This window comes from Schistocerca serialis, chromosome 7 (assembly GCF_023864345.2).
Source record: "Schistocerca serialis cubense isolate TAMUIC-IGC-003099 chromosome 7, iqSchSeri2.2, whole genome shotgun sequence".
In the NCBI taxonomy this organism is placed as follows: Eukaryota; Metazoa; Arthropoda; class Insecta; order Orthoptera; family Acrididae; genus Schistocerca; species Schistocerca serialis.
The window spans coordinates 58508187-58531622 of NC_064644.1; the positions used below are offsets into that span (position 1 = coordinate 58508187).

Consider the following 23436-nt stretch of genomic DNA (forward strand, 5'->3'; position numbering starts at 1 on the left):
TTATTTTGTGTTCACATATCTTAATCTCACCCAGCCAGTCTATTGTTTTCAACATATGATCCATAAATAATATGAACAACAGTGGAGACAGGTTGCAGCCTTGTCTTACCCCTGAAACTACTCTGAACCATGAACTCAATTTACCGTCAACTCTAACTGCTGCCTGACTATCCATGTAAAGACCTTTAATTGCTTGCAAAAGTTTGCCTCCTATTCCATAATCTTGTAGAACAGACCATAACTTTCTCCTAGGAACCCGGTCATATGCCTTTTCTAGATCTATAAAGCATAGATACAATTCCCTGTTCCACTCATAACACTTCTCCATTATTTGCTGTAAGCTAAAGATCTGGTCCTGAAAACCTCTAAGAGGCCTAAACCCACACTGATTTTCATCCAATTGGTCCTCAACTAATACTCGCACTTTCCTTTCAACAATACCTGAGAAGATTTTACCCACAACGCTGATTAAAGAGATACCTCTATAGTTGTTACAATCTTTTCTGTTTCCATGTTTAATGATTGGTGTGATTACTGCTTTTGTCCAGTCTGATGGAACCTGTCCCGACTCCCAGGCCATTTCAATTATCCTGTGTAGCCATTTAAGACCTGACATTCCACTGTATTTGATGAGGTCCGACTCAATTTCATTCACCCCAGCCGCTTTATTGCATTGCAATCTATTGACCATTTTTTCCAGTTCCTCAAATGTGATCCTATTTCCATCATCATTCCTATCCCATTCTACCTCGAAATCTGAAACATTACTGATAGCATTGTCACCTACATTAAGCAACTCTTCAAAATATTCCCTCCAAGGCATCCACAGGATTCACCAGCAGTTTTCCTGACCTGTCCAAAATACTTGTCATTTCCTTCTTACCTCCCTTTCGAAGACTGCTAATTACACTCCAGAATGGTTTTCCAGCAGCTTGACCCATAGTCTCCAACCTGTTTCCAAAGTCTTCCCACGATTTCTTCTTGGATGCTGCAATTATCTGTTTGGCTTTGTTTCTTTCTTCAACATAACTTTCTCTGTCTACCTGGGTTCTGGTTTGTAGCCATTTTTGATACGCCTTCTTTTTCCTTTTACAGGCTGCCTTGACTGTATCATTCCACCAAGCTGTTTGCTTCATCCTACTTTTACACACAACTGTTCCAAGACATTCTTTAGCCACTTCTAGTACTGTGTCCCTGTACCTTGTCCATTCCTTTTCCAATGACTGTCATTGACTACATTCAACTAACTGGTACCTTTCTGAGATCGCTGTTATGTACTTGTGCCTGATTTCCTTATCCTCCTACATATGGACCTGACCTCCTGCATTTTCGGCCTCACAGTCCCAATTTCACTGCAGATTAAATAATGATCAGTGTCATCAAAGAATCCCCTGAATACATGTGTGTCCCTCACAGCCTTCCTGAATTCCTGATCTGTTATTATATAGTCAATGACAGATCTGGTTCCCCTGCCTTCCCAAGTATACCGGTGAATGTTCTTATGTTTAAAAAAGGAGTTTGTGATTACTAAGCCCATACTGGCACAGAAATCCAAGAGTTGTTTCCCGTTCCTGTTGGCCTCCATATCCTCTCCAAATTTACCCATAACCTTTTCATACCTTCTGTTCGATTTCCAATCCTGGCGTTAAAATTATCCTTGAGCAGAACACTGTCCTTGTCCGTTACTCTAACAACTACATCACTGAGTGCCTCATAAAAACTATCCATCTTATCTTGATCTGTCCCTTCACAATGCGAATATACTGACACAATCCTAATTTTCTTGCTAGACACTGTCAAATCTATCCACATCAGTCGTTCGTTTACATATCTTATTGCAACTACGCTGGGTTCCATTTCTTTCCTGATGTAAAGCCCTACACCCCATTGTGCTATTCCTGCTTTGACTCCTGACAGGTAGACCTTGTATTCTCCCACTTCCTCTTCTTTCTCACCCCTTACCCGAATGTCACTAACAGCTAAAACGTCCAGCCCCATCTTACTTGTAGCCTCTGCCAGCTCTATCTTCTTCCCAGAGTAGCCCCCATTGATATTAATAGCTCCCCATCTCATTACCATTTGTTTGCCAAGTCGTATCTTTGGAGTCCCTGGTTTATCAGTTAGAGGTGGGACTCCGTCACCTCCAAAGGTCCGAGGCATTTTGCTCTCATTGTTGCCAGCATCATATTTAAAGTACCAGGGAAGCAGTTTGCTAGCCTTACTTACCCCGAGTCCCATTGGGTTTTACCCCTAACGGCTGAGGGACTAACCGGTGGATTTGGTAGTCTCTGCCGTATGAGCACAAAGATGACCACGATTTAGAATATGTCCGAGATGCCCAGCCTTTTTCCAAAGTAACTGGTATCCCGACTGTCGGGACCACTTACTTGGCCACTCATACGTTGCCCGTGGTTCATGAACTAGGACATGACTACAGGAACACACACCATGTCCCAGTAAGATGTAGAGGGAATTTGGCCATAGTTTAAACAGACGGAAAATCGTAGCCTGGAGAAATACGTGATCTTAAAAGTGGATTAAGTATGAGGAAGACCCGCCGTGGTGTTATAACGAAATTCCGAAAATGATGAAGAAGCAAAGGCTGTTGCACTCTTCGGTTCAAAAGGGAATGGCCAAATGACGACAGGCAAAAGCTGGTTGAGATTCGTGCATGTGTAACAAGATCTTTGCTTGAAGCGTACAACTCCTACCACTGTCATACCCTGGCAGAAGATCTGGCCGAGAACCCGAGAAACTTCCGGTCCTGTGTAACATCGGTAAGCGGGACTAAGGCTTCCATTCAGTCTCCCGTTGACCAGTCTGTATTCTCAGTTCTAATATAATACATTTCCTAGAGACGAAATAGCTTCTGTCCTCGAATCAGCACGGTTTTGGAAAGCTTCGCTCGCGCGAAACTCAATATGCCCTTTTCTCACATGATATATTGCGAGCTATGGATGATGGACAACAGGCAGATTCCACATTTCTAGATTTCCGAAAAGCAATTGACACGGTGAACCATGAACACTGTTATCAAAAGTACAAGCCTATGGAATAGGTTCCCAGATATGTGAGTGGCTCGATAACTTCTTAAGTAATACGTTGTCCTAAACGGCTAGTGCTCGTCAGACTTAGTAGAGCCCTAGGAAAGTGTGATAGGAGCGCTATTATTCTCGATGCATATAAATGATTTGGTGAAGAGAGTGGGCAGCAGTCTGCAATTGTTTGCTGATGATGGCGTGCTGTACCGGAAGACGTCGTCATTGAATGTCCGTAGGAGGATATAAGATAGACAAGATTTCTGGTTGATGTGGTGAACGGCAGCTAGTTCTCAACCCAGTAATGTTCTAATACAGCATTAATGGTGTCCTGCTTGACAGAGTCACGTCGGTTAATTGTCTGGGCGTAACGTGTCAAGGCGGTATGAAATGGAACGAGCATGTAAGAATTGTGGTACCGAAGGCAAATTTTCGACTTTGGTATATTGAGAGAGTTTTGGAAAAGTGTGGTTTCTTCTTTCAAGGAGACCGCCCATAGGACGTTAGTGTGACCTATTCTTGTTTACTGTTGGACTGTTTGGTATCGGCAACAAGTCAGATTAAAGAAAGACATCGAAGCAGTTCAGAGACGGGCTGCTAGATTTGTTACCGGTAGGTTCGAACTACACGTAAGTGTTACGGAGATGCTACAAGGCTCAAATGGGAATCCTGGAGGCTAGGCAACGAATTTTTGAGCAACACTATTGAGAAAATTTAGAGAACCGGCATTTGAAGCTGACTGCAGAAAGATTCTGCTACCGCCAACGTGCCTTTCATACGGAAGCATATAGATAGTCGTTCTCCCTCTCACTACGTACGTGTGGGGGACGGAAGGAAATGAATAGCCGTGCAGTGTTTCAAAAATGGATCAATTGGCTCTGAGCACTATGGGACTTAACATCTGTGGTCATCAGTCCCCTAGAACTTAGAACTACTTAAACCTAACTAACCTAAGAACATCACACACATCCATGCCCGAGGCAGGATTCGAACCTGCGGCCGTAGCAGTCGCGCGGTTCCGGTCTGAGCGCCTGAACCGCTAGACCACCGCCGCCGGCCCGTGCAGTGGCTTGTGGAGTATGTATGTAGACAAAAATATAGAAACATCCAAGACGGAGCACCTTACCATGCCTAATACTGTGCAGGAAAACCGTTGACATCCCAAACAGCTTCCAGTCGTCTCGAACTGATAAACAGAGAACCTGTATGCTTTGCAAGCGAAACTTCTTGAAAAGTATTGACAAGTTAAGGCAACGATTTTGGGGTGGATAGCCATCACGCACGCTTCTCTCCAGAATGGGCCACCATTGTTCAACAAAATTGACTGTGGAGGCCTGGAGAGATGCAATAATTCATCTTCGTGATCCCAAAACTAGTGCTGGAAGACATGAACTGTCTGAACATAGGCTCTGCAGTTTTGGAACACAGCATCACATCTGGAAAACAAATATTACACAGTGGGAGGGATCTCATCTGTCGAAATGGTCATATAATCCACGGCAGCAGTACGACCTGTGCTCCATGGAATATCACGATACGGCTGTCCAAATTATCACCGAAACCTCGCCACGTTTCTCTCTTGGGATTTAAACTCCTCCAGAATTGGAAGCGTTGTAAAGCGAGTCATCCGACCAAATGACATTTTCCATTGCTGCATAGTCAGGATTTTATGGCTTCGTCACCATGTTTTGCCCCTACGGACACTTACATCGCTGAAGAGTATTCTTGGGATTCTAGGGCGCCCTTCGAGTGGTTTCGGTGCTGAGAGGGTTCGCGAGTGTGACATACAGTTCTGGAGGGACGTCTGGAGCTGTCTTATTTTTCGTCACAGTCCACATCAAGCAGCGTCTGTCACGACCACTTAGGGGATGATCTTTTTTCACTTTCCTCGTGTGTGGTATTTTCTTCGATATGGTGCCTGTTAAAACAGCAAACACTTTGGTTATCTTGGTGACGGAAATACCATCCATATGCGCACAATCAATCTCACCACATTCTGATTCATTTCCTCCGGAATAATGAACTCGCTATACATGACTATGACTGATACTTCATATCATATTGAGGGCGTTGTGCACGCGCTGTTCGTGGTCAGATACATGCGCGCCTCAGCCAGACTCGGCTAGTATCAATATTTATGTTCAAGCTTGCGTTTTTCGCGGGATTTCCATGATTTTGTACATCTCCTGTATCTGCCAGACTAAGAATTGAACTACTACAGGTTATGGAATACTGAAGACGTTATATAGGTCCTGAGGGGGCTTCTGTGAATGATCTCAAGATTTATATTACGTTCGTCTGTGGCTCCATGCAGGTAAATGTAGCTGTCATCTACCAAGCTTCCACCACTTTTTTTTTTTCAGTCTTCTGCCTGATTTGATGCGGCCGGCCACGAATTCCTCTCTTGTGCCAACCTCTTCATCGCTTAGAAGCACTTGCAACCTACGTCCTCCATTATTTTCTAGAGGTGTTCCAATCTCTTTCTATAGCTTTTACGTCCTCCATTATTTTCTAGAGGTGTTCCAATCTCTTTCCATAGTTTTTGCCTTCTACAGTTCTCTCTAATACCATGGAAGTTGTTCCCTGATGTCTTAACGGTTGTCCTATCCTCCTGTGACTTCTCCTTGTCAGTGTTTTCCACACATTCCTTTCCTCTCCGACTCTGCACAGAACCTCCTCATTTCTTACCTTATCAGTTCACCTAATTTTCAACGTTCGTCTGTAGCATCACATCTGAAATGCTTCGATTCTCTTCTGTTCCGGATTTCCCACAGTCGATGTTTTACTACCTTATAACACCGTGCTCGAAACGTTCATTCTCAGAAATTTCTTCCAAAAATTAAAGCCTGTGTAGTAGACTTCCCGTGTCCAAGAATGCCCCATTAGCCAGTGACAGTCTCCTTTAATGTCCTCCTTCCACCGTATTTCATAGGTTATTTTGCTGACTAGGTAGTAGACTTTCTTAACTTCATCTACTTCGTGACCACCAGTATTGATGTAAGGTTTTTCGCTGTTCTCATTTCTGCTGCGTGTAATTTGTTTCTTATTTCCTCGATTTACTCTTAATACATCTTTTGTACTGACTAGACTCTTCATTCCATTCAGCAGATCATGCAATTCTTCTTCAGTTTCACTCAGGACGGCGATGTCATTAGCGCATCTTATCATTGATATCTTTTCACCTTCAATTTTAATTCCACTCCTGAACCAGCCTTTAATTTCCGTCATCGTTTCTTCGATGTACAGATTGAAGACTAGGGCCGAAAGACTGCATCCCTATCTTTTCTAAAGCCAAACTGATCGTCATCTAGCACATCCTAAATTTTCTTTTCAATTCCTCTGGATATCATTCTTGTCAGCAACTTGGATGTATGAGCTGTTAACTTGACTGAGCGATATCTCGCACTTGTCAGCTCTTGCAGTCTTCGTAATTGTGTGGATGAAGTTTTTCCGAGAGTCGGATGGTATGTCGCCAGACTTATACATCCTACACACCAACGTCAATAGTCGCTTTGTTGCCACATCCTCCAATGACTTTAGAAATTCTGATGGAAAGTTAACTATCTCTTCAGCCTTATTTGATCGTAAGCCCTCTAAAGTTCTCTTGAAATTCTGATTCTAATACTGAATCCACTGTCTCCTCTAAATCGACTGCTGTTTCTTCTTCTATCACATCGGACAAACCTTCCTCCTCATACTAGCCTTCAATGTATTATTTCCAGCTACCCCCTCTCTCCTCCAAATTTAACAGTGGGATTCCCGTTGCGTTCTTAATGTTACCGCTTTTGCCTTTAATCTCATCGAAAGGAATTTTGACTTCCCTATAAGCTGAGTCAGTCCTTCCGACAGTAATTTCTTTTTCGACTTCTTCATATTTTTCCTGCGGTCATTTGGTCGTTATTTCTGTCAGAAATACAATGGATACACATTTTAACTGTATCCACCCCTACTCCAATTCGTGATTTCTGCTAGAGATTCTATTGTTTGCTCTTCTGCACGACCATTCCACTCCTCGCGGCACGTTATCTGTACCCGCACCACCACGTTCCTCTAAATTTTTGTTATAAATTGTTTTATTTCTTCCTATTTGTAAAATTTTATGCATGTTACCACCGCGTTTTATTACGATGTCCATACTTTAGCTGTTGACGAATTACATGTGTACAGGTTCTTCGCTGCCTAACAGTCCACAGTCACACGTTTAATCATAGCCATAATGCAAGTCCAATTCCGGCTTAGTTGTTCGAGACTCAGTCTACCACGCGCAACCTACAACATGTGTGCCGCGGGTGTTTCCCTTGCTGGTTCTACGTCTGTCCCACACACAGGTGTTATAATATTTTTATGCTTTTTATTAAGGCGACAAAAAGGCCTTGACAAGCTACCTTACCTTCACTTTTATCGTAATTGCTGTTGGTTTATCATAACGGTCAGCCAGGTATACTACAAGTGGTTCCTTGCTATGGGGTCATCGATTTTCCTAATTTTTCATCAAAAGGAGTCGCATGATTCTTGGTATGAAACTCGGGATGAATGTCTGACGTTATGAGTCTCTAGTACAACATAGGACAGGTGACGTTTTTAAAAACATCGCGTACCCTATATATCGACATTTAGGCAATATCATTATCGACCTTCGACGTATAAAGATGAAGTATTGATGTGTCGATTTACCGACGCAAGAAATAACGATGTACTGGCCTATAAAAATATCTGCTGCTCCTTGCAAATATACTGCCTGGTTTAGAGCTATATATTTAAGTAGTGATTTATTATTAAGCTCTATACATTAACAAGCTGGTAGCCTGCTTACCCCCCGTAGAACAAGAATTGGAAGAAAAGCGACGCGCGTTCACGCTTAGCTGTAACCACTTTGCTAACAATGATAACTGCATATAAATGGCAGAATAAAAGGTGTCCGATGGATCCGTAATTCGGGTTCGTTACATGTTGGATCTGTCCGGAATACTTCATGCCGACTCCCCTGTTTTCATCATTCCTAGCAGTTGTAGCATCAAAGTTGCGTGGTGAAGTTAAACGTTGCAATTCCTGCTGATATCAGCGAGCGCCGATTACGTCATCATTTCTCCTCACACGTCTCCGACCACCGCTAAGAACAATCTTGTGATATAGATTTTTTCATCATTTTTAGCAGCTGTTTTTGAAGAATGCAGATGTGAAGAAATAGCACTCCGGTTGCTTTAAAAATTGTTTTTAACGCAACTAGTGTGTTATTTCTTCACATCGGAAATCTTACTTTCCATTCACACCGCCATCCTACAGTGCAATCGGATTTCTTCTCTGTGCCACCTTCCTCACGCAGTGAAAGTAAAATTATGTTCTACTACAATTTCAAAAGAACAATTTGGAATATTTACCATAAATTGCGAAAAAATGTAATGTGAAATAAACATATCGGCACTAGATACTGCCATTTAGATGTCGATGTATCGATATATTTATGTAGGAGTTAGCCTATTTTTATCGGTATTTTTGTAGAAATTTAGATGTATCGTTATGTAGATATTTCATCGACATTTCTGGTACAACACCACCAATTATCTGTCCGAAGTACTGCCATAGTATACAGTCACCGCTTTCGCATTTGCTTAATGGTGAGTTATTCTTAAGTGCATCAGTAGTTGTAGTAGGTTGCTGTCATTCACTTCTGTAGAACCCGCAGACCTTACATGCGGCAAATACTGTTAAAGTTCTTTTTTTTTACAGGCTTTAGGCATACACTTTAATGACTATAAATATTTTTTACACTAGGTATCATGACCTCATGTGTTCTATTATTTTACTAATGACAACAGCTCATAATGGATTAGCATTCCGGATTTGCATCTGAACTATGGGACATCGTAGCTTCCCCATTGTTTCAAGGCTAATCGTATGAGAAATGGTTCTTAAATATTTTTTCACAGTTTTGTCGACGAGTGTTTGAAAAATATTTTCAAGAATTTTTATTAATCTTCTTCCCTTTTTGTAAAATCCTATTCTAAGAAAAATTGAGGTTTAATTAACTGTGCACCACCTGAGGATGTCCTGTAACGGTGCGAAACCCGCAGTGTTCCGAATGAAGGACTGCACAGCAGCTAAAGCGGCTTGAAGAGTCTTCATTGAATGTGAATCCCATCAGTTCATAACACCGTTTGTAATAAAAAGGATTGGGTTTGAAGATTCTTCAGTATCTATAATGTTATTTTACTGAAGTGCTGCAAAGATATATCAATAGTAATGAAATCTCCTTGACACAACAAATGTATTGTGATTTTTCACGATTTTCTGACACAAATAAAGAACGGAAAGTTCTACGTCTAAAATGCTAGAAGAGTCGTGTCAAACATTCTCTGTATTTTAGACAACAGAAAAAATTACCATAATAACGGTAAGCTGTAGACGTCTGTTATTATCTATATGTACATTTAAATCCATACCTCGCAGCCTGCTTACTGTGTGTGGCGGCTTATATGTACTTCTGCTACCTCTTGTCGTTTCCGATCTTTCATGTTTCATTCGCGAATGGTGTCTGGAAGGCACGACTGTGACTAATCCTACTTATCAGCACCAGTTTCTATGAATTCTTCGCCTTGTGCTTTTCGCAATACGTAGGCCTATGTGGTAGGAAATAAAGTGTCGCTCGACTATTCTGCTGAGGGTGCGCTTTTGGAATTTACAGAACAAAATTCTCTCTTAAGAACAGTGCCTCTCCTCTCTGTTAGGTCCTGTCACTGGAGTAGGGCGAGCACCAGCAACGCTGTCGCTCTTACTAAACAAATCAGCGACGGAACGCGTCGATTTTCGTTATCCACTTTCTGTTCTATTGATCACATCTTGTACGGGCACAAAACTGACACATAGTATTCCAGAATCGCTCGGTTTTCGTTCTCAGATGAATTAATTTTATACTAAGATTCTTCCAGTTAACCTACAGTTAGTTTAATGTTGTTGTTTCACTCTAAGTTGCTGCATACGACAACCGTAAGGTATTTGGTGGTTGTTACTGCCTCCAGTCATTTTCGTCAATAGTTCAATCGAGTATTAATGTACCTGTACAACTGGTTTGCGAAATACGCTATATTCATTTACTTCCATCGTCAACCACTCTTCCCTGCAACAATCGCCGATCCTCTGCAGCTCACTATTTCACCAAGATCTTCTGGAGAAAAAACATTCCAGTAAAAAGCAGCATTGTCTGTGAACTCAGGTGAAACCTCTGCCGTTCTCCATTTGATCAGTTACATGCCCTGTCAGTACAAAAGATTTCGAGTCTCGCTTAAAAAGAAATAGAGAACAGTTAAGAAGGTAGTTTTAATGTTTCAGATGTTTTAAATAATCTCCTCCCACCTAATTTCAAAGAACAGAACATTCGTACAAGTCACGCGTTTTGAGGCGCCACGTAACGGATTGCGCGGGTGCTCCCGCCGGAGTTTCGAGTCCTCCCTCGGGCATGGGTGTGTGTATTGTTCTAGCATAAGTTAGTTAAAGTAGTGTGAAAGTCTAGGGACCGATGAACTCAGCAGCTTGGTCCCTTAGGAATTGAAACATACACATATTCGTAAAACGATGAGAAAATCGCAGAAAAAGCCTTCTTCGAGATGTTGTTGAAGTCACGTGTCACATTGACTTGATTGCTGGTTATGATGTCAAAGTGATGACCACGTAAATAGATGCTGTTTGTCGTTTTGTGGTATGTTAGTACTGACAAGACCGAGTATCGTCACCTGTAATGATATATTCCAGAAAAGCGTTGTCGGCGTTCTACATTTCACGTGTCGTTGCCTTTTTTCTGGAGTCAGTTTGTGTGGGACAAACTTTTCAGATTTTTCTCTTCTGGCAAACGTTCTGGAGAATGTCATGAACACTCATGGATTTTTCCCCACTGTGATTTGTACCACAACGACGTTGGCACGCTCTGGCCACTCATCAACTACTTAGCACTGCCTACCTGGCCGAATACACGAGGTTTTTTTCTACCGTTGTAACATAAAGCATTTTAGCTGTCCAGGAAATGTTCCATCTCAAAAATCACGTCATTTTTCTGGAAATTCCTGTCAAGCAACGGTTTACTCCCCCAAGGAAAGATGAAGATATCACTTGGTACCATGTCGGGAGAATACAGATGGTGACGGAACGTCTGTCAACCCTAAGAAGCAACATGTTTGACTAGGTCCTGTCCAGAATGGCCTGCGAATTTGTCCTCAATCAAAAACACCCCTTTGGACAATATCCTATGACGTTTAATCTTGGTAGCCTGCCCTAATGTCCTGTATATGTTTCACTGGTGCACTACTCTGACGGTTTGCTCTGGCGAGATGTAATCTGTTAGGATCACACCACAGCAGTCAAAAATGCTCTGAGATTGACAGTGTCTGATGATGGTTGTCTTCACCTATTTAGGCGGTGATAACACCCATGTTTTTCTTCCTCTGTTGCCTCGGTGCGATAGAGATCCACCCGGCACCCGTCCACGGCTAACGAAGTCATATTGATTGGTCTCATACAATCTACAACATTGTCGCAGTTAACTCGCCTCGGCGGGTTATCTGAGGGTGTGTGTGCGGTGAGGGGGGGGGGGGAGGGGGGGAGGGGGGGGGGGAATGGGCGTGTGAATGTTACTTGTCGCGAACCAAGCGACCGGCGATCTTTGTCATTTTTCAAATATCGTGTGAGATCATGAAAACCGACCCACGATTTACACAGTTGTTAACTGTCACCTTCACTGCTTGAAGCTTGTCTTCTAACCCGACTGCCTCTCGGTTTCTTTTCTGATTCCTGACACTTCAGCGGTAGATGGTCTTCCACCCTCTTCGTCACCCAGACTTGTCTGACCACACTAGAGACGTCTACGTTATATATAAGCGGCAATCAAATAAAACTGAGCCACATGCAAACAATTAAGTGAACTGTTTATTACTTCAATCGTAAATGCCACATCTGTTAAGGTATTTATCCCGTTGTGACACAAGACGGGAAGTGCCTTCATGGAAAAATGGTTGCGGCTGCCTACGGAAACATGAATGTAACCCGACCGTGCATCTCTTCGCCCGAAGCAAGTCGCCAGCCACGAATGTCTACCTTCAAGGCCCAAAAGTATGCAAATCTCATGGCGAGGCGTCGAGACTATATGGAAAATATCTGCAGCATAGTCCAAACAACATTGCCAAAATGTGGACGGGCATATTGTTGGCAGGCGGTTTCGACTACGCTACAGCGATTTCTACCGAGAACTTTGCATTCAGATTCCAAGCTCATTGCATTCTGCAGCAAATCGAGATTTTACGGTAGTCTGAGGCCCGTGTAACACGATATTTGTTCGTATGATTGCATTATTTTGATTTGTGTACGTATGCCCATTGCAATTGTTTATTGCGTGTCGGAACAAACTGTGAAACTCTGCAAATATTTGAATGTTAATGCGCAGTGTATGTTCATCATTTAGGATCTTAGATTCCGTTTTAAAGCAAAAGTAATGTCATATGTTGAGCGGTTAGCAATCTGCAGTTGATGGCTATCATGCAGTGCTTCAAATTAGATTCTTGTTCCTCACGCACAGTACTTGAAAGAGTGCCCGGTTTCTAGTTGTTCATTCATCTTTTACGATCACTAATGTCGATCTTTCTCATAGTTTAGCTTCGTGGCTTTCATTTGTTTCAGCGAACACCTGGAGGAACCTGAAGCAGCAAGACTGAGGACACCGCGGCGCTCGCCGGTGCGGCGGCCGGCGCAGCCACACTGGTCCACCTATCTGTACCTCTAAACCTGGAGGAGGAGAAACAGCCATACACCACGCTGACCGATATTTGTTTCTGTTTTAATTAGAACTGGTGAAATGTTTTATCTTGACTACCGCGAGCAAAGTGTTTCTTCTCAGGAAAGATTCTCGATACGAAACACCTTGCATATAAACACAATTCAGAAAATTTAAATTCCGTTACAGTCCCACTGTGAAGCTGGACGCAGTGGAACAGAAAAATTCGCTCGTGATTACTACTGCTTGATAGGAAACTATCACAGTACTGAAAAACATCCGCTTCCATGAAAAACATTTCAAGACTAATTTCAGTACTACCTTTCTCTATAAGCAACAATACTTGTTATTACAAAAAGGTACTAGAATATCTCTGTGTACGACACCGAAGAAAGTGACTACTAATCACTTGACATTGAAAAAAATGAACCTTCTTTCAAAACATTTATGTTCTCTCTGTTCAAACACAGTACATCAATGAGTGAATAGCTTACAATAATTTTTGTCTTTCACCAAAAATTTTATGCTGCTCGCACTGGTAGTGCTAAATTTTGGATACAACGTGTAACCACCGCCGAAAGGACCTATAGCCCTGCTGCGAGTATGCAAAACTCGAAATTACTAATCAGTTTTTCGTGTTACACTGTCTGGACAAACACAACAATTTAACATGTACGTTTCGTCCGGATAATACATACGGTCAACCGTGATGTGTAAGTCTAACATTTGCGAAAATTCATAAGGAAGCGCCTTGTTTTACAGTCAGTTTTGTGAATATCTTTCCCCATGAGAAATGATGAAATATTGGAATGTTCTTGACACAAATGCGAAAAAAGGAATCCTTATGAAATATACAGAAGTACATTAATTTCATTAACAATTTTTTTTTTTTACTTTAAGTGAAAGGATGAGCTTTCTCGCAAGAGACTTCACCTCTCCTTTAGTTTAATTTTATCTTGTGAGTCTTAGTCCTTTGTTACCCCTTACTATATTTTTGAAGTAACGTGTTCACTGTATCTCTGGCGATCTTATTAGGTTTCATTCTTCTTAACCACGTATGTCTGTCGAATATGAAGTTGAAGCACTTATGGTTTCACAGTATGTGTACTAAACCGTTCTGTAACTTTGTGTACAACAAGATCTACATACTGTCACTCAACATTTTCAACATAGCACATAAGGCTACATGTGGCAACATCTTACGTTCCTAATTGTGTCACCTAAATTCACGTTTTAGGACACAGGGAAGCAATTGAGGCATGTGCTTAAACTGTTTCTGTTCTCCAAGGAAACAGATTCGATGCCGGCAACCATATGCAAGAATGTCAAAAATTTCCGTTATTAGTCTTCGTTAATTTCATCATCACTCACCTCTAATTTGGTTAATATAATCAATAACATAAACCCCCTACTACTTATTGTTTGTCCTAGTTTAATGATTAACGACAAGAGGGATGGACATACGATTAAACTTTAATATAAAATTTTTTGTCAGTTAACAAATATATTTGTGTCAGCAAATGACTCAAGGCCCTAGAGTTACTTGTCTTGATACTATATATCTAGACTAAATTAAATTATGGAAAAGATCCTACACATGTTGCTAGAGTCCACAACATCACAACCAAATGCAGAACAGCTAAAAATCTGGGGCTCAGGCTTCCACCTATTCGAATAATTTCAATTTATTCCATAACTTAATTCTAAAATCTATCGACTTGAATTTAATCTTCGATATATCCTTAACTGGAAACCAGCAACGCCTATCACCAAAGCTGAAAAATACTAAATTTTACTGGATTTCATAATTATTGTTACATCACACAAGTATCAAAGTTCTAAAAATATTCCTGTGATACCTTCTCAACGGGAGCATTCTGTAAACCAGTGTGATTCTTGTTAAATTGCTTTACAGTTATTTGATACTTATATTTACCTTATAAATTGTTAAAAGTTTATCTATTTTCGGAAAATTACATTCCTTTGTTTACATACAGAAATTAACATAACATATTTAAATTTTTTGCTTTCATTGCTTTTTTCTCATATTTGGGCGAAAGAAGAGACCTTTGACTCTGACATTGATGAGGGAAACCTGAGCGATCTTCTCTTCCTGAAACCTGTCTATGCGTGTTCCTCAAGTTTCTATATGACATAATGCAGTGTTATTCTACAATAAAGAATTGTCAACATTCAATATACATTCCACTGAACTTATTTCGTCTAATCCAATGACAATAATAAAGTACTTCTTTTTGCATGAATATTTTCTATGAATTGCCGACTGAACGAACTCCCCATTTATGCTTTATAGTGAGAGTTCGTTGAGGATGGTATGCTATATATTCTCTATTGACAAATATGTGCTTCATTAAATTCCTATATGTAAATAAGTGAATACTTACAAAGCTTTGTAGTGCACTAATATTTTCAAGAGTCTGCAGTTGTCTAGAATTTATACCATTAATAAACAATTTTTTCTAATGAAACATGTATGTTGATGTTTTGCATTTTCTTGTATATATTTTTCCTGCCATTAACTTGCAGTCAATCTTCATTATTTCCACATAGCAGAAATACTATATGATGGAGAAACAGAGAGGAGCATGAAAGATTAATTTCCTTCTTACCAACTTTATTCAGCCCCCTCTCTTCCTTCTCTCTCCTACTCTTTCTTTCTCTAGGTACAGGGTCCGTGGTGCGTCTCCCTTACGCTAACTGGATATCTGGAAGCTGTATTGGCAAAGTATTGTTTTTAACTGGCCTTCGACCACGTCAGATATTACAAAACGGTGTCACCTTAATATAAATGACTAAAACGATATCAAGTCTTCAATATGAAGTCTTTATTACCTCCTAGAGACGATGTTGTCGAATAACTATAAAATCATGTAGTATGTTGTCTCACGGCTAACCTCACGTTGGAATTTAAATTGTGGCTGACTCATTATGCTGTCCCAACTAAGTAATGAATCCCTACTTTTGTTAGCTAAAAAACTGCATTCACTTTGGCGTTTGCAGTCATTGATAAATACAGAGAATGGGCGCAGCAGCTACAAGAACGTAATATATGTACATCACACTTACTTTTACTTGCCCAAAACGTGTCTTTTTGAGATCATAGCTAAGCTGATTCAAGTTATCCTTTACAAAACAAAAACAACATCTTTCTATCCACACTATGACTGAAAGAAAATAAATTTGTGATGGCTATGCCGGCCGAAGTGGCCGTGCGGTTAAAGGCGCTGCAGTCTGGAACCGCAAGACCGCTACGGTCGCAGGTTCGAATCCTGCCTCGGGCATGGATGTTTGTGGTGTCGTTAGGTTTAACTAGTTCTAAGTTCTAGGGGACTAATGACCTCAACAGTTGAGTCCCATAGTGCTCAGAGCCATTTGAACCATTTTGTGATGGCTATAAAAATTATCATCTCGGGGATCCTTCCTTGGGTTTACGCTTTGAGATAAAGTGAGCTATGGTAGACAAATGTTCGCTTGGGTCCATTAGAACATATCAGTATCAGGTGTGCAAAGTGATTTATGACAATGAAACTGGCTCCCGGGCAGAAATGCTGCGTATAGATTGAACTGTGGGAGGCACTCGGTTGATCGTTGATTACATTCACAACCAAAGCATCTGGTGTAGCAGCAAAGCACTCCCTAAGAAATGTATCAGTCCCCACTAGCATTATCAATAATTTACTGCCCTTCATTTGTCTCTTGGAGTCTTCACCATGTCGAACGAATTGTGGTTTAACAACTTTCAATACCACTTCTTAAGGCAGACTCCTCCCTCACAACAAATAATAACAAAAGTAAATTACACACACATACAGACACACACACACACACACACACACACACACACACACACACACACACACACACACACACACATTTGCCGCTAAAAATGTCTTTCTAAAAGAATTCAACGCCTAGGTAATACCTAATTTGCTGATATCTGCAAACCTCATGTTCTGTTTCGTAATTAATGTTGTCAGGTCCCTTGAACTGCCACACCGAAGATGCACTATTGTCGCTGATCATGCAGATGAGCAATACGTTCTACCTGATGTTTTGCTAGTTTATATTTTATGCCAGATTCTCGGATCGCTTTATCTAGTGTTACCCTAGCAACCGAATCAAATGTGTTTTTTTTTTTTAATATACAAATGTTACAACTATGTCTTAAGAGTTTGTAACTCTGTGAGGGATTATTGAATTTGGGTTGAGAATCTGTTATGAGCAATATCTACGCTTTCTAAATCGACTGACATTCTCCAAAATGGCTATCAATTGTTGCTGCTATCTTGTTTAATAATACCGATGATAATATTTTACAACCCACTGGCAGCAGAGATATACCTCTGCAGTTATTTACATCATACATATCATCTTTCTGGGGCAAAGGGTGAGTAAGAGCCACTTTCCAGTCTTCCAGAATCTTTACAGTTTCTGGTTGAGACCATTTCATAAACTCAGCTGTAATGCAGTCTTCTCCACTGGCTTTGTTGTTTTTCGGCGCATTTATTTCTTTTTTAAATTATTCAGCTGCAGGTCCTGGATTTTCTTCTGTGTTTTAATGAAGGTCTGGAAATTCCAGCTTATAGTTCGGTTCGTCACACTTGAATAGTTATTCAAACCACTTTGTTAGTATTTCACAGTTGTGGATATTGCTTATGCCTATTTCACCATTTTCATCCCTGAAACAAATACATGGAGCTTGGTAGCCCTGTAGATGCTTTTTAAACTTGTGACAGAAGTTTCGTGTCTAATATGCTTCCAAACTTGATTATTATCTAAATTGATAAACGTTGGTTAAAAATTGATTAACTCCCTTCATTAACTCTCCTATATCATCCCCACCTTCAGTGCAGCCATGCGTAGCAACAATGCACCGCGTACCTCAAACGACTCGTGGGACTGAGGATAGCTTAACTTTGTTTCTAATATTCTTCCAAATTTAAGAGAGAAATTGATAAACGTTGGTTAACAATTGATGCGTTCACTCCAGACACTCCAGGTCTCTTCTGCATCATAAACCACCTCCAAGATTACCGAGCGCAGCAAACCACTGTGAAGCACAAGGCAAACTTTTTTTTTTTCTGCCAGATATGTGAGCCTTAAAAGTACCAACATGATTATTACACTCTACAGCAGACTGTTTGCTCTTTCGTAACTTCCACTTCTGTCGCGCTGGGAAAATGGAACGAATGTACCGCTAACGGTGAGGGCGGGTTGTGAGCTGTGCCAAAAGAGCTCATTCTGTAGGAACACTGTTCTCGGCCGCCGCTACCCACTCCAGCACATAGTTGCAATCTGCAAGAAATTTTGAGAACAGGGTGCAGTGCAGAAAAAGATTCATTCCGACAAGTAATTTAGTAAATGCGAAAGCGTCAAATAAATCGTCATTCATGTCCATTTGTAGATATTGCAGGAGAAACACAATGTGTGACGGTGCAGTTTACTGCCGACAGCGTTCGTTTTTGAGAGTCAGCCACCGCACTCGATCGTCTCACACATATCACGCGAAAAGGGCATGAAGGTGAAACGGGAGAAATTGGAGCTCATACACAATGACCAATCACCTTAGTCTCTATTCGTAAAAAATAGGGTCCCCTCTTGTGTTTTATTACGAGTGCCTGGCCGCACCCGTTTATCAATGTGGCACTGTCTTCCTACATCTGTATTTACATACATAAACCGCACACCACCACATGGTGCACGGCGAAAGGTGCCTTGTACCGGTATTAGTTATTTCGTTTCCTGTTCCACGCTCAAATGGAGCGAGGGAAGAACGACCCGTAGTATCTCTTATCTTCGTCGTCCAAACGCGACATGTACATCTCAATAGTGCCTTGCGCCATTTGAATTCACTATGCCCCTCCGTAATACTTGCCTGCTGATCGAACCACCCGGAATCTAATCTAGCAGCACATCTCTCAGTTGCTTCGATGCCTTCTTTTAATTTGACCTGGTGAGGATATCACAAACTACAGCAGTATTCATGAGTGGGTTGCACTAGTGTTCTTTCAACAGTCACCTTTCTATATGTGTTACGCTTAAAAAAAATAGAACTCTCTCAATAAACCGAACTCCACCATTCGCCTTCTCTACTACCGTCCTTGTTCGGTTTCATATCGCTTTCCAATGATAGGCCCAGATATTTGATAGACGAGGTTGTGTTATCCAGCACACTACAATGCTCTATTCCAACGTTACAGGATTTCTTTTGCTGCTCATTTGCATTAGCTTTCACTTTTCAACATTTATGCGAGCTGCCATTCTTCACACTAACTGTAAATTCTGTCACATTCACTTAACGACACGTTCCCGTACACCGCAGCGTCATCAGCAATCAACTGGAGATATTATATTTGGCAATGTTAAAAGTAAAGTATTACTTGTCATGACTTAGTCTTGAAGGCTGGAATTATTTCTGTGCTCAGGATTCTTTGAGTGAATATGTACACCCCTTCCCCTCTTCCATAGAAAACCTGAGAAAACTGCGACGGGTCTTCAGGCTTTAATAGTTTATAGAATTAAAAGTGTTATGAATATTTGTTGAAATAATTCTCATTTCATGAAAATAATGTAGGACTGTATCTAGTGCTTATAGTTTTGAGATCGTTTGGTCCCACAAATTACACAGTACAAGTGACACACAGTATGTAGAATAGGTACACTCAGTTGACGGTTACAGTTTTTGTCGGATAACAGCAAGTGCCAGAAGATGCTGGACTATATGGCTGTATGGTTCACCTGGCGACGACAAGATACGATGGACCCGGAGACAAGGTGCAGGCGACATCGTCAGCTGTTTACCGTCCAGTCGTTATGGCCAGGCTCCGGACAAAGGGTTTGTTAACGGAACAGTACGTGATATATCTAAACGTAGTTTTGGTTTGCATCTCAAAGAGCCAACAGGTAGCTCATCGCCTTAAGGTTACATTCAAGAAATGTACAAAGAAGCAAAATCTACGGAAAGTACGAGTTACCTGAACTGTGCTGAAAGAAAATCTTTTTTTAATATGTAAGTAATTTCTCACATTTGTAGAAACGATAAAGAGTAACTGGACTTAAATACCTGAAGTGGACCGGTGTTTAACTTGTGGGTACTTTTTTTTACATTCAATCATTTTCTGAAAACACAGCTCAATGTCCAGCAAACGACACTCAACAACGTAACTTTCGCTTTAAATTAGTTAACAGTAGTCTTGTAACTAGTGTCCATAACGTGTTCTGAGAGAGTGTCTGCGTCGTACAAATTTTCGTTTGTGTTTACTGTTTAGTTTATTCAGACAGCGCGCACATTTAGCAGACAGAACTATCGGCTGTGCTACGCTGGAGGGAACACGGTGTACGTTGCGTGTCCGTCACCATCACCTGGTGAGCGTGAGCGCATCTAACAGTTTCGTCTCACACGAAGAATATCTTCACCGCTGATGTAACACCACAAGTGGATAGCAGTTCGATGATCTCAGTTAAGGGAAGTGCAAAATTTTTCATAAAGCTTCCTTTGAAGTTCTCGTTTCGGTTGTTCTTAAAAAGCACTAGCGCCGTGACCTTTCATCAGAGTCTTGTAGTCTTATCGCGCATTCGAAAACATTTCCGAATCTGAGTTCGCTGGATCATAATCTGTCCGCACGTATCATATACAACACACGATTTTGTGTCACCCCACAATTGTGTCACCCCCGATTTAAATACCCTCCGCCCGCGGCGCGCTCCCTCCGCTGTCCGCGCCCCGCGCCACGGTCGCGCCGTGGAACAGATTGCGACGGCCTCTGAGATGACGTCGGTGTGATGGCTCTGTCCGCCGTGGTCGTCACAACTATACGTTTGCTCGATTTACTCTTGAGTAACCCAACCGCTGGTTCCCAGGCCTTGCTAAGATTATAGCCATAGTCACGGTTTATGAGGTCGTCATTGGTGCGAATTTTGATGGCCTCTCTAACAACGCTGTCGCAGTATCTCGACGTCTGTACCAGAATCTTCGTGCGTTCATACTCCATAGCGTGATTTTCCGACGAACAATGTTCAGCGAACGCCGACTTGCTCGGATACATCAGTCGAGTGTGCCTCTGGTGTTCACGGCATCGATCCTCGACGGTACGCATCGTCTGACCAATATACGACTTGCCACATTCAAACGGAATCTGGTACACGATGGCCTTCCTCAAACTGAGGTCATCTTTGGCGCTCCCTACCAGTGCACAAGTTTTATTCGGAGGACAAAACACAGTTCCGACCCGGTGTTTCTTCAAAATGCGGGCAATTTTCCCCGAGAGTGCGCCTGTATATCGAATAAACGCTGTGCCTATCTCCTCCCTCGTGATTTCATCCATCTCCACAGGTTGTGCTGTAGTGGTTGGGCGGAGAGCACGTTGATCTGCCACTGAGTACCCATTTTTTCGAAATACAGTTCTCAGATGTTCCAATTGCTGGGGTAGACTCTCTGCGTCATAGATAGTGCGCGCCCTATGTACTACAGTTTTAAGCACCCCATTCCTCTGTGAAGGGGGGTGGCATCTGTCTGCGTGTAAATACAGATCAGTGTGCGTTGTCTTCCGATACACCACATGACCTAGGGTGCCGTCAGCCCTTCTCTTGACCAAGACGTCAAGAAAAGGTAATTTACCCTCCGTTTCAGTCTCCATAGTGAATTTAATGTTGGGGTGTATGGAGATTAGATGTGTAAGGAAGTCAAGGAGTGTATCCATACCATGTGTCCAGATGACGAACGTGTCGTCCACGTAACGGAAAAAGCAAGTAGATTTCCATTCGGATGTCGACAGGGCTTCCTCCTCGAAGTTCTCCATGTACAATCACGAGGGAGGAGGTAGGCACTGCGTTTATTCCATATACAGGAGGACGATCACTTGGAACTCGCAAAATAGCATTAGGACAAAATTATTTTGAATTTAACAACAAAATTTATACTCAAGCAAATGGAATAGCAATGGGTAATAGTGTAGCATACACATTATCCGATATTTTCCTAAATTCTCTGGAAGAGAAATTCTTTAACTCACATTGGCCTAATCTCAACCAAATTGTCTACTTTTTTAGGTATGTAAATGATACCCTCATGTTGGTAGATGGCAGAACGCAGATATCGAAAACATCTACCAAGAACTCAACCACCTCCACCCTAAAATTAAATTCACTGTGAAAACTGAGTAAAATATCTAGACCTCACAATTGGAAAAAATAATAATCGCCACACAATAGATATCTATAGAAAGAGTACCACTTCCGAAAAGATTGTAAATGTCAATTCCTGTCACCCAATGGCTCATAAATTAGCATTTTTACATCCAATGATTAATAGATTAAATAACCTCCCACTAGAAAAGCGAGCAATTCATAAAGAACCTAACACACTTCATTATATAGCCTAAACAATTTATTTTGACCCCAACATAATGACAAAATTATATAACAAATGTAAAACACCAAAGCAGAACGCAATACATAGTGAATTTGCCTAACTCGAGAAACATCACCGGCACAGATAATAAGATACGTACGTCTACCTTGGTAGAATCTCCAGCAGAATTAAGGCACTATTTAAGGTCACAAATATTCAACTACCTTTTCAAACCAATAACAACCTTTCAATAAAATTACGTTCCGCCACCACTAGAACATCGAAATATGATAACCCAGGCATATATAAAACCACATGTGTCAGCTGTAATAGCCTTTACATTGGCTAAACAGGAAGAAATTTTAACGTGAGATATAAAGAACACACAGTTGTTGTTGTTGTCTTCAATCCTGGGACTGGGTTGATGCAGCTTTCCATCCTACTATATCCTGTGCAAGCTTCTTCATCTCCCAGTACTTACTGCAACCTACATCCTTCTGAATCTGCTTAGTGTATTCATCTCTTGGTCTTCCTCTACGATTTTTACCCACCACGCTGCCCTCCAATGATAAATTTGTGATCCCTTGATGCCTCAGAACATGTCCTACCAATCGATTCCTTCTTCTAGTCACGTTGTGCAACAAACTCTTCTTCTCCCCACTTCTATTCAATACCTCCACATTAGTTATGTGATCTACCCATCTAATCTTCAGCGTTCTTCCGTAGCACCACATTTCAAAAGCTTCTATTCTCTTCTTGTCTAAACTATTTATCGTCCATGTTTCACTTCCATACATGGCTACACTCCATAGAAATACTTTCAGAAACGACTTCCTGACACTTAAATCTATACTCGATGTTAACAAATTTCTCTTCTTCAGAATCGCTTTCCTTGCCATTGCCAGTCTACATTTTATATCCTCTCTACTTCGACCATCAACAGTTATTTTGCTCCCCAAATAACAAAACTCCTTTACTACTTTAAGTGTCTCATTTCCTAATCTAATTCCCTCAGCATCACCCGACTTAATTCGAATACATTCCATTATCCTCGTTTTGCTTTTGTTGATGATCATCTTATATCCTCCTTTCAAGACACTGTCCATTCCGTTCAACTGCTCTTCCAAGTCCTTTGCTGTCTCTGACAGAATTACAATGTCATCGGCGAACCTCAACATTTTTATTTCTTCTCCATAGATTTTAATACCTACTCCGAATTTTTCTTTTGTTTCCTTTACTGCTTGCTCAATATACAGATTGAATAACATCGGGGA

At 41.2% G+C, this 23436-nt stretch overlaps 1 protein-coding gene across 2 annotated transcripts in view; it reads left to right on the forward strand.

The window, feature by feature from the left end:
• LOC126412735 (carbonic anhydrase-related protein 10-like) overlaps positions 1-14993 on the forward strand; it is a 962152-nt gene extending 947159 nt beyond the window's left edge. For both annotated transcript variants that reach the window (XM_050082466.1, XM_050082467.1), the window contains one exon: positions 12699-14993. In XM_050082466.1, the coding sequence (XP_049938423.1) occupies positions 12699-12733 (35 nt within the window). In that variant the 3' untranslated portion in view covers positions 12734-14993. The remainder of the gene's footprint in view (positions 1-12698) is intronic.
• The last annotated feature ends 8443 nt before the right edge of the window (positions 14994-23436 follow it).